At 62.0% G+C, this 9,439-nt stretch overlaps 1 protein-coding gene across 3 annotated transcripts; it reads left to right on the top strand.

Annotated features, from left to right (window-relative positions):
* Positions 1-477: 477 nt before the first annotated feature.
* Positions 478-6,830, top strand: TRIM35 (tripartite motif containing 35). 3 transcript variants are annotated; one of them, XR_012622822.1, is made up of 9 exons: positions 478-589; positions 1,317-1,764; positions 2,756-2,887; positions 3,421-3,651; positions 3,799-3,821; positions 4,292-4,413; positions 5,002-5,641; positions 6,072-6,224; positions 6,514-6,830. XR_012622822.1 is itself a non-coding variant. In XM_074820861.1 (7 exons), exons 1-7 carry the CDS (start codon positions 507-509, stop codon positions 5,565-5,567), a joined length of 1,569 nt encoding a protein of 522 aa, XP_074676962.1. In that variant the 5' UTR covers positions 478-506; the 3' UTR covers positions 5,568-5,699. The 3 variants fall into 3 exon arrangements, 2 of the variants coding, with proteins under 2 accessions (XP_074676962.1, XP_074676961.1); XM_074820861.1 differs by lacking the exons at positions 6,072-6,224; positions 6,514-6,830 and having other exon boundaries at positions 2,792-2,887; positions 5,002-5,699; XM_074820860.1 differs by lacking the exons at positions 6,072-6,224; positions 6,514-6,830 and having other exon boundaries at positions 5,002-5,699.
* Positions 6,831-9,439: the final 2,609 nt, after the last annotated feature.

The raw sequence follows: 9,439 nt of genomic DNA, 5'->3' as shown, positions 1-9,439 counted from the left end.
TTTTGGGACAGGGAAGGCAGGGATATGCACGCTGCTTGGGACAGGGGAGCGGCAAACACTGCCCGGTGCATCTCAACCTGCTCTGTCGGATCCCCGGGACCACCCAGGCGCCAGCTCCTGGAGTCAGGGGATGTTCGGGAACAAAGTTCCTCAAGAAGGGACCCAGCAGCCTCCAGCTCCTGCAATCGCAGAGAGAGGTGGGCAAGTGGGTGTCAGCGGTCCCAGTCCCACGGAGGGGGGGTCAAAAAAGGCCTGAACCACCCCACCCCGCCCAGGACAAACACGGCAGGGGGGGGTCATAGATCAAGATGCCCCCCCCAACAGCACCAGGAGCGCTGAGGGCCGGGGGGGGGCCGGGCCGGGAGAACCTCCGGGGCGGGGCCGGTGGGGTGGTGGGGCCGTGCCCGGCCGAGAGCCCTCCCCGGCGGCTGCAGCCCGGCCCCCGCCCCGCCCCGGCCCGCCCCGCCGGGTCCTCTCGCCGCCGCCAGCACCGGCCGAGCCCCGGGATGCTGCAGGCTCCTGCCCGGACCCTCCACCGCTCGTCGCGGCGGAGGGGCCGCTCCAAGCGCTACCACCCGCCCTCGGCAAGGTAGGACACCCCCCCCACCGGCCCCGTTACCCCGCTGCCCCGGGACCCCGCCGTGCACGGGCAGCGGGCCGGGCCCCGGGGCTGCCCCGTGGGCTGGGACCCGGGCACCGGAGCTCTCCGGGGGTGGGGGTGCGGGGGTGGGAGTGCGGGGCCGGGCACCGGAGCAGCCCCGGAGGTTGGGGTCACGGTCAGGGCACCGGAGCAGCACTGAGGGTGCAGCACCGGGCACCGGGGCTGCCCCGGGGGTGGGGGTCCGGGTCTGGGCGTGTGGGGGTCCGGGACCGGTCACCGACTCAGCACAGAGGTTGGAGCACCGGTCCCCCGGGCTGCCCCGAGGGTTGGGGTCCGGGTGTGGGGGTCCAGGTCCGGGTCCCGGCAACTGCCCCGGGAGTGGGATTCGGGCACCAGGGGCTGCCCCGGGAGTCGGGATTCGGGCACCGGCACAAGCCCCGCGCAGGGTCGGGCCGCCCCCCCCACCCCCGGCCCCTTCCCCGCCGACCGGCCACATCCCGGCGCGGTGGCCGGAGCTCACCCGCCCTTGGCGACTGGCAGTGGCCCGGGGCCGTGTCACTCAGGCGGGAGCCGGCCCGGGGAGGGAGCTGCGGGGTGAGTCACCGGCAGGAAACCGATTGCATCAGGATCGGGGCTGGTTTTCCAGCCGGGGCTCCTGGAAAACCCCGCTCCAGCCTGACCCCCCCCCTGCCTCATTCATCCATTCTCTCCCCAGCGCCATGGAGAAGGGAGCCAGCCCCTCGACCAGCAGCTCGGTGGCCTTGACCTCGTCTTCCACAGCCACTTTCAAGGAGGAACTACTGTGCCCCATCTGCTACGAGCCTTTCCGGGAAGCCGTGACTCTTTGCTGCGGCCATAACTTCTGCAAGGGCTGCGTGAGCCGTTCCTGGGAGCATCGGCACCACGTGTGCCCCGTCTGCAAAGAGGCCTCTTCCTTCGACGACCTGCGCGTCAACCACACGCTCAACAACCTGGTGGAGATGATCCTCAAGGAGGAAGGGCAGCGGCAGGGCCGGGCGGTCGCTCTCTGTCCCCTGCATCACGAAGAAGCCAAACTCTTCTGCCTGGAGGATAAGGAGCTGGCGTGCTTCATCTGCCAGAGCTCCAAGCAGCACGAAGGGCACAAGATGCGGCTGGTGCAGGAGGCGGCGGCGGATTTCAGGGTGAGGGACGCTCTGGGAAAGCAGGGAGGAGGGACTGATGGCACGGGGCGGCACCCCAACATCTGGAAGGGTGCAGCTTGCGCAAATCCCCGGCACAAACTTGCCAACGCACGGTTTTGGCTCGTGGTTGTACCCGCCGGCGTGCCAGGACAGGGTGAAAGATGAAGCAGCCACGCTGCCAGGGTGGGTCCCAACGCTCTCCCTGCCTAATAATTACTCAGTGCCACCCCGTCCCCCCAGGCACGGCCGTTTGCCCTGCGGGAAATGGGAGCGGGGTGATGCTCTGAGGGGTTTGGAGAACGGCCCAGTCCCTGCGTTTCCTGGGCTCGTTCAATCCTTTGCCGGGTTGGGCTGGATCCGGCCATGCTGGTTCCGGCAGGAGCTGGTTATTGCAGCAACGCCTCGGGGTTGGGAGCGGATTTGGGGTGGGGGTTGCACAATTCCCCCAGCTGGGGAGGGACGTGGGATGGGGAGACAGCCCCGAGCCCCGTGGGGATGGGCCATGGCTGCATAGGGAGGAGGAGGAGATGGGTTCCGGCCGGCAGCTGGGCATCATGCCAGGACCCGCCGTGTTTCCCGGTCGGCAAAACAGCCGCTGCCGCCCTGACTCAGCCCATGGAGGATGAGCCAGGTTTTAAATGTCGCGGGATGGCCGTGAAGCTGCTGTTTTGCCAGGCTTGGCAGGCTGCCTGCAGTGCTGAGCCTCCCTGGGAGTGGGGCAGCGCCTGCTTGCAGCGCCAGGACAGGCAGGGACTTGACGGTGTGTCTGTAAAAGGGCTTAAAAACAGCGCGGGGGGGGAAGGATTCACCACGGAGCAAAACTCTTTAGGGGCAGCGTGTTTGCACAGCCCGGCGCCGAGCTGACCCCGTGCAGTGCTGGCAGACCTCGACCGCAGGAGGGGAAAGGGTGGATTGAGCAAGGATCCTGCTTAACCTCGTCCTACTGGGTTTGGGGCTCTTTGTCTTTCCGCATCAACAACCCTGGGCGTAGCTTTACGAGGGTCCTGAAGGCGTCTCCTCCCCGCAGGCCAAGCTGAAGAACATGGAGACCTCCCTGCGGGATAAGGTGAAGGATTTTGGGGCTGTGCATCGCTCCTACGAGTCCATCTCCAAACACAACCAGGTGCGTGGTTCCTCCTGGCAGGGAGGCAAAGGGTCTGATCCTGACATGCGTGTCCAAATGTGTTTACACACATCCACACACCCTGGGTGGGAATGTTTGGCCTGGGGCGCTGCTCCCATCCCAGGCTGCTCCATCCCGGAGTGAGGAGAGTGATGCTGGGGGGAGGAAGGCCTCAGATCACAGAATCGTTCAGGCTGGAAAAGCCCCTTGGGATCATCGAGTCCAACCCTCAGCCCGACCCTACAAAGTTCTCCCCTACACCACATCCCCCAACAGCTCATCCAAACGACCCTTAAACACATCCAGGGATGGTGACAGGGATGGTGAGACGAGGAATTGGGGACCAGGGTGATGGGGCCGTGCCTGCCGTGGCAGCAAGGACGCTGATTTTAGGAGCCCAACGTGGTCCCAGCAAGTCCCTGAGCGCTGGAGCTGGGCGGAGGGCTCCGGAGGAGCATTTAGGGGGAGGATTTGGGGAACCTGGGGGAGTCGGGGGCTCCGAAGGGAGGTGGTGACATCCCCGCATGGGGCAGGTGGAAGCGACGCGGCTGGAGGAGCAGATCAGGAGGGAGTTTGAGAAGCTGCACGAGTTTCTGCGGGACGAGGAGAAGGCGCTGCTGGCCCAGCTGCAGGAGGAGACGCGGCGCAAGCATGGCCTCATCGAGGGCAAGATGAAACAGCTGGCAGAGGAGAGTCGGGCCCTGCTCAACGAAGCCTGTCAGCTCCGGGCGGACCTCAAGGAGGATGACTACACCTTCCTCATGGTAAAGCCCCCTTGGGGTGCTCACCCTTGCCGTGGCACACTCCTGCCTCTGCTGGGCTGCGAGCAGGGTGATCCTTTGGGGGTTTGCAAGCCCCCGTGACCCCTTCGAAGCTGGGGGTCTGATGCCTGGTGTCTCCTTCTCTTTCAGACCCACAAGAACCGCAAGCGCAGGTAAGTCCCAGTCCCCAATGTGTCCCCTGCCCGGTGACACGGGATGGCTGAGCCTCTGTGTCCCCTCCCTGGGGCTGAGCAGGGTCTCCTGCCCACCTGCAGAGTGGGATCTTTGCCCCAAGCAACTTCCAGTACCCATTTGTCCCCTCCAGGTCTGGGTGCAAGGTTCTGGGGGTCCCCAAGGCCAGGTAGCACCCCTGGGTGCCTCCGGGCAGGAGGTGGGGGGCACACGTGCAGGAACAAAGCAGCATTGCTGGTCTTGGGGGAAGCATTAAAACCCTGATATTGGGGGGAGATTTGGTGCTGGGACCCTCCTGGGATGATTCACCACCCTCCTGGGGCGAGAGCAAGGTTTGGGAAATGTGGGGTGCTGGTGGGGAAGCCCCTGCCACAACATGGGGTGCCGGGAGACCCAGCCCAGCCGCTTCATCCATCCTCTGCCCCATCTTCATCCTCTGCCCCTGCCCCAGGATCGCCTGCACGGCCGAGGAGCCGGAGGCCGTGTCCTCAGGGATGCTCCTCAACGTCGCCAAGTACCTGGGCTCGCTGCAGTACAACGTGTGGAAGAAGATGCTGGACATCATCACCGTAGGTGAGGTGCTGGGTGTCCCCCCAAAACGGGGTTGTCCCAGGGCTAAAGCAGTTTTTGTGGGGGGCTGTCCCCAGGGGTGGTGGGTGCTGGAGAGAAGAGGAGCGTGAAGCAGCCACAGCTGATGGGTTTGGGGAAGGGGGTTGGAGGGTGTAAAGGGCGCTCTGGGGCACTTGCACCCCAAAAGGGAAGCCCTGGAGGGTGCGTTTGTCCATGGTGAGCTGGGTGAGGGATGGGTGGAGGGAGGGGTAGGTGTAGGGATGAAGGGAGGGATGGGTGGAGGGAGGGAGGGAGGGGGTGGGTGGATGTAGGGATGGAGGAATGGACGGGTGGTGGCAGGGAGGGATGGAGGGAGAGAGGGAGGGATGGATGGGTGGAGGGAGGGAAGGATGGATGGATGAGTGGAGGAATTGAGGGAGGGATGGAGGGAGAGATGTAGGGACAGAGGGGAGGGAGGGATGGAGGGTGGGTGGATGGGTGGGTGTAGGGATGGAGGGAGGGATGGAGGGATACCTGCAGGGCTGTGGTCCCCCCATAAGCTCATCCCCCCTGCAGCAAGCCAGGCTCCTAACACCCATGTCCCCACCACAGTCCCCTTCAGCTTTGACCCCAACTCGGCGGCGAACTGGCTCTCGGTGTCCGAGGACCTCGCCAGCGTCACCAACGGGGGCTACAAGCTGCTGGTGGAGAACCCCGAGCGCTTCACCTCGGCCCCCTGCATCCTGGGCTCCTGCGGCTTCTCCACCGGCTTCCACACCTGGGAGGTTGACCTGGGTGGCATCACAAACTGGCGGGTGGGGGTGGCCCAGCCACGCGGTGGCACCCACTGGACCTTCCACCACGACGCTCGCTCTGGTTTTTGGTATATTTACCGCCTGCCCGGCAAGGACGGCGAGATGTGCCGAGCATCCAACACGGCGCGTTCCGAAGCGGCGCTGGGCGACCTGAGACGGATCCGGGTGGAGCTGGACTGCGACGAAGGGGAACTTTCCTTCTACAACGCTGACAGCAAGAGCCACATCTACACCTTCCATGAGAATTTCGGGGGCATCGTCTTCCCCTATTTCTACGTGGGGGCCGCGCCGGCGGGCGCGCTGCCCGAGGCGCTCCGCATCTGTCCCCTCCAGGTCCGCATCCACGAGGATGTCCCTGTCTAGTGGCCTCCGCCTGCGTTTGGGCTTCTCCAGATGCTTTTCCAGCCTTCCTCAGAGAAAAAAAAAAAAGAATTTATGTATGTACTGTCTCTCTTTTTTTTTTTTAAATCATTAATAAACATTCTGCTCTGCTGATGTGGCTCTGCACTAGCTCCTTCCCTGCCCCTCTCCACCACGCATCAAAGCTGGGAAAGCTTCAGAGAGAAGGTATCGCCCTGCTGGGGGCTGTAAATAGTAAATTAAACAATCTGGGGGTTTTTCAAGGGTGTGCAAGGGCTGCAGCTTGCAGGGCTCTGAGTGTCCCTGCAGTGGGTAAAGCGGGGGACAGTGGCCTTTGCCACCAGGGTCGGGAAAATCCCCCACAGCTTGGCTGGACACGGGCAGAAGTGTGTGTCTCCCCTCTCCAAGAAAAACCATTAATGGGAACATCCTCAGGAGTAACAACCCATCTCTGATTCTTCTCCCCATGACTTTACCCCTCTGAAGGGCTTTTCTGTAAATCCCCAGCTCCGGGAGTCAGGTGATGATGCGCGGTTGGTGTTTGGAAGGTGGAGGAGGCTCAGAGGTGGGATGGAAGGAGAGAAAACCCACCCTTTGCGACCCCATCTGGATCTGGCCTGGTATTAATCCTGCTAAAAAAGGCTTTTTTTCTCCATCCTGGTGAGCACTTGGGGATTAAAGGTGACACCCTGGGGAAGGGGAGGGTGCCTGGTGGGCCATGCCGCCCTCGTGGCCCGGCGTAGCCCGGCCACCCAGGACCTCGCTGGCAGGATGCTGATATTAACGGGTGGTTTCCATGGTTTCTCACCATTTGCATAGGATGCTCCTTAGGAACGAGAGCTGGCGCAGAAAAACAAAAGGGAGATGGTGGAGGCGTGCGGTGCGGGGGCGACTCTGGGGGTCCTCCGCCTTCCTTCCGTCGGCTGACGTTATCTTATTTCCACCCCAGCAGCCACGGATACGGGGAAAAGAGGAAAATCGACGTGAGGATCCCATCTCCTTCCCTGCACTGTACCCCGATGCTGCCCATCACCCCCCGAAAAGCTGGCACTGCCTGGAAATTTGGGCATCCCCTGGCCAATTTGGGCAGAAGTATTTGGGAATGAGAAAAAAAAAAAAACTGGTGAAGCTCTTTGAGTTGCCGGGGCTGGAGCAGGATGAGGTGTTTCTCTTTGTCGGGTCCGAAGGGAGAGTTTCCCTCCCGCGGCTGCGAGTGCCAGAGCAAGTGCCTGGTGTAAAAATGGCAATAAAGGGTGAAATGAGGCATCTCTTTGGCTGACGAAACTGAAACATTTTGAGTTTTTTCCCAATCTTTTGGTGAAAAATTGGTTTGTGGGAAGCAATGTGAATTAATGAACTGGTTGGCTCCCTAAGACTCTGCATTTTTTTAGTGTAATAAACGGTACCTGCATCTTCCCCTGAGCTTAATTTCATTCCCACAGAGGCAGAGAAATGGCTTTAAGTGGAAACCTAAAGCCTGCAGCCATGGGCAGCCCCAGGACTGAACGTTTGCTCGCACATCCGACATTGGAAGACAAATTTGGGGAAAACTCCGGTAAGGGAGAGGTGGATTTTGTGTGGGACCCTCCTTTGCATCCTTCCCCAAAATCCCACCTGGGACACACCAGTTCCTTGAAGGACCTTTTTGAGCTCAAATCTTCCTCCTTGCAGCAGTTAGAAGCATCCCAGTAACTATTATTATTATTATTACTATTATTTTAGCATCATTTTTGGCTGTTCCTGCCGAGGAAGGGAGCGATGGGTTGGATCTCCCGCTCCCTGCGGGCTGCCCGGGACCCCGATCCCCACCCATCCCGGTGCTGGGCGGGGGGGGGGCACCCACACTGGGTGGGTGTGGGGTGTGAGTGGGGCTCCCCAGCAGCTGGGTGGGGAAAGGGGGGGTGAATCCAAGCGGGGAAGGGGGCTGGGGTTGCTGCAATGAAGCCCCCCCACCCCATCAGGCTGTATTACCCCCCCCCGCAGCATCTCCCCCCCTAATTATAGGGACGGGCGATATTTCGGAGAAGCAGGCGGCTCTCCCATTGGCTCGCAGCGAGGCGATGATGTCATTTCTGGCCAATCAGAGGGAGGACAGCACCTTTTCCCCGCCCCCCCCCCCGCCCTCCCTCGCCCCGAGTACCAGCCAGCGCTGGGGCCGGTGCATCCCGGAGGGGTAGGGGGGGCAAGTGGGGGGACCCCCTTCTTCAAAAAAAAAAAAAGTTTCCGGGGGTGTGCAGCCCGGAAGGTGGAGGGGCCTGGGGACGCATCCTGCACCCGGGTCCTCAGCGCTGGGGCAAGCGGGTTGGGGCTAAAACCTGTGTCCCGGCAGGGAGGGCCGGGATCTGCTGGCTCTTCGCAGGGCCAGGAATCCTCTGGGACAATGAGGATCCAAACCTGTGGGTCTTCTTCCTGAAGGATCTGCAGATACTGAACCTATGCGGGAAGGTTGGAGATGTCCTGGGAGACAAATCGAGGGAGGGGGATGCAGAGCCCACCTCCAGCCCCGCAACCCTCCCAAGCACGGCTGGAGGTTGGGAAAGAGCTTGGGGAAAACACCGTGTAGGCTCACCCCATCTTTAGGGTCTCCCCTGGATGCGTGGACATCCCAGAACACACGGATTTTCCCTGTGGGACCGTCCTCATGGTCCAGCTCAGGACCACAGGCTGTGGAGGGGTCCCACGCCCTGCAGAATTTTTATTCCACCTCTCCCACCTGGATGCCTGGGAAGGGTTTGCACGCTGGCACTGGGATGCTGAGCAAGTTTCCTGAAGCCAGAAAGCTGCAGCCGTGGGAAGAGGCAAACCCTTCTCCTCCCGTGGCCTCCTCTCGCTGCTGGGGCTCTTTCCTCCCCAACATCAGCCTGGCCCCATCTCCAGCCTCTCCTCCTGCCACCTCCTGTGCTCATGGTCCCATGCCAGGCTGACCCCAGGGTGGGGTTTGGTGGGGCCATTGTGGGTGGGAAAGGGGTGGCCCATGGCAGCCCACAGTCCCCATCACCCTGGGTATCTCCCAAATCTCCTTGGCCTCCTTTTTCTGATTAATTTAGACCGGCACATGCTGCTGGAAAAAAAACAATTCCCAGCATTGGAGCAGCCACGAGGTTTTGTGGGGTGGAGGGGGACAGTCCTTAGGGATGGAGGCCACCAAGTGTCCTCAGAGCCAGAGGGGCTCCAAGAGCTGAAACCAAGCTCCATCCCCCCAAATATTGGTCCTGTGGAGCTGGGGGGGACAAGGAGGCACCTCCAGATGTGTTCCCCCACCCCAGCATCTCCCCCTGCTCCAGCAACCAGCCACGCAGCTGAACTGTGGCCCCCAACGGTGGGTGGCAGGGAGGGGTTTGTGCCCCGAGCCTGGACCACAGGGAGCTCAAAGGAGCATTTGAGCAGAGCCCCTGACCCCCCCCCCCCCATGGGGTGCCACACATCCCGGTGCCAGCCGCGGCAGGGACTGTCCCACCGCCACGTGGGTCCCCACAATGGCCATCTGTCCCCCAGTTGGCCGCTGCATCTTGACTCTTTCCTCCCCTTGGTTCCTCTGTCTCAGGGCTGTGCTCCGTTCCCTCTGCAGCTCCTCGCACATCCCACGGGCATCCAACCCACAGCACCCACCCCTGGGTGGGCACCTAAAGCTTGGGGGGCTCCGGCGTGGAGCTCACGCATCACCCGAGCGCTCGAGGATCCCTTTGATGGGAAGCGACACAACACTGGGACGTGTTAGTCACCCCGCCGTGAGCTGAACAGCTGGGCAGTCAGTGTGAGGTTCATGGTTGGACTGGATGATCTTCAAGGTCCTTTCCAACCGAGATGATTCTGGGATTCTGTGAGCTGCGGTGTCACACGTGCGATGACACCCCCGTTTCCAGCTGTGTCACCCC

This window comes from Strix aluco, chromosome 3 (assembly GCF_031877795.1).
Source record: "Strix aluco isolate bStrAlu1 chromosome 3, bStrAlu1.hap1, whole genome shotgun sequence".
NCBI lineage: Eukaryota > Metazoa > Chordata > Aves > Strigiformes > Strigidae > Strix > Strix aluco.
The sequence above is the reverse complement of the archived record's forward strand: the minus strand, read 5'-3'. Positions and strand labels throughout refer to the sequence as shown.

Excerpts from the sequence above, each read along its gene's own strand:
- TRIM35 (XM_074820860.1), top strand. The coding sequence starts at position 507 with ATGCTGCAGGCTCCTGCCCGGACCCTCCACCGCTCGTCGCGGCGGAGG. Across the intron at positions 3,652-3,798 it reads ATGACTACACCTTCCTCATG|ACCCACAAGAACCGCAAGCG; the intron begins GTAAAGCCCCCT and ends CTTCTCTTTCAG. Across the intron at positions 4,414-5,001 it reads GCTGGACATCATCACCGTAG|TCCCCTTCAGCTTTGACCCC; the intron begins GTGAGGTGCTGG and ends TCCCCACCACAG.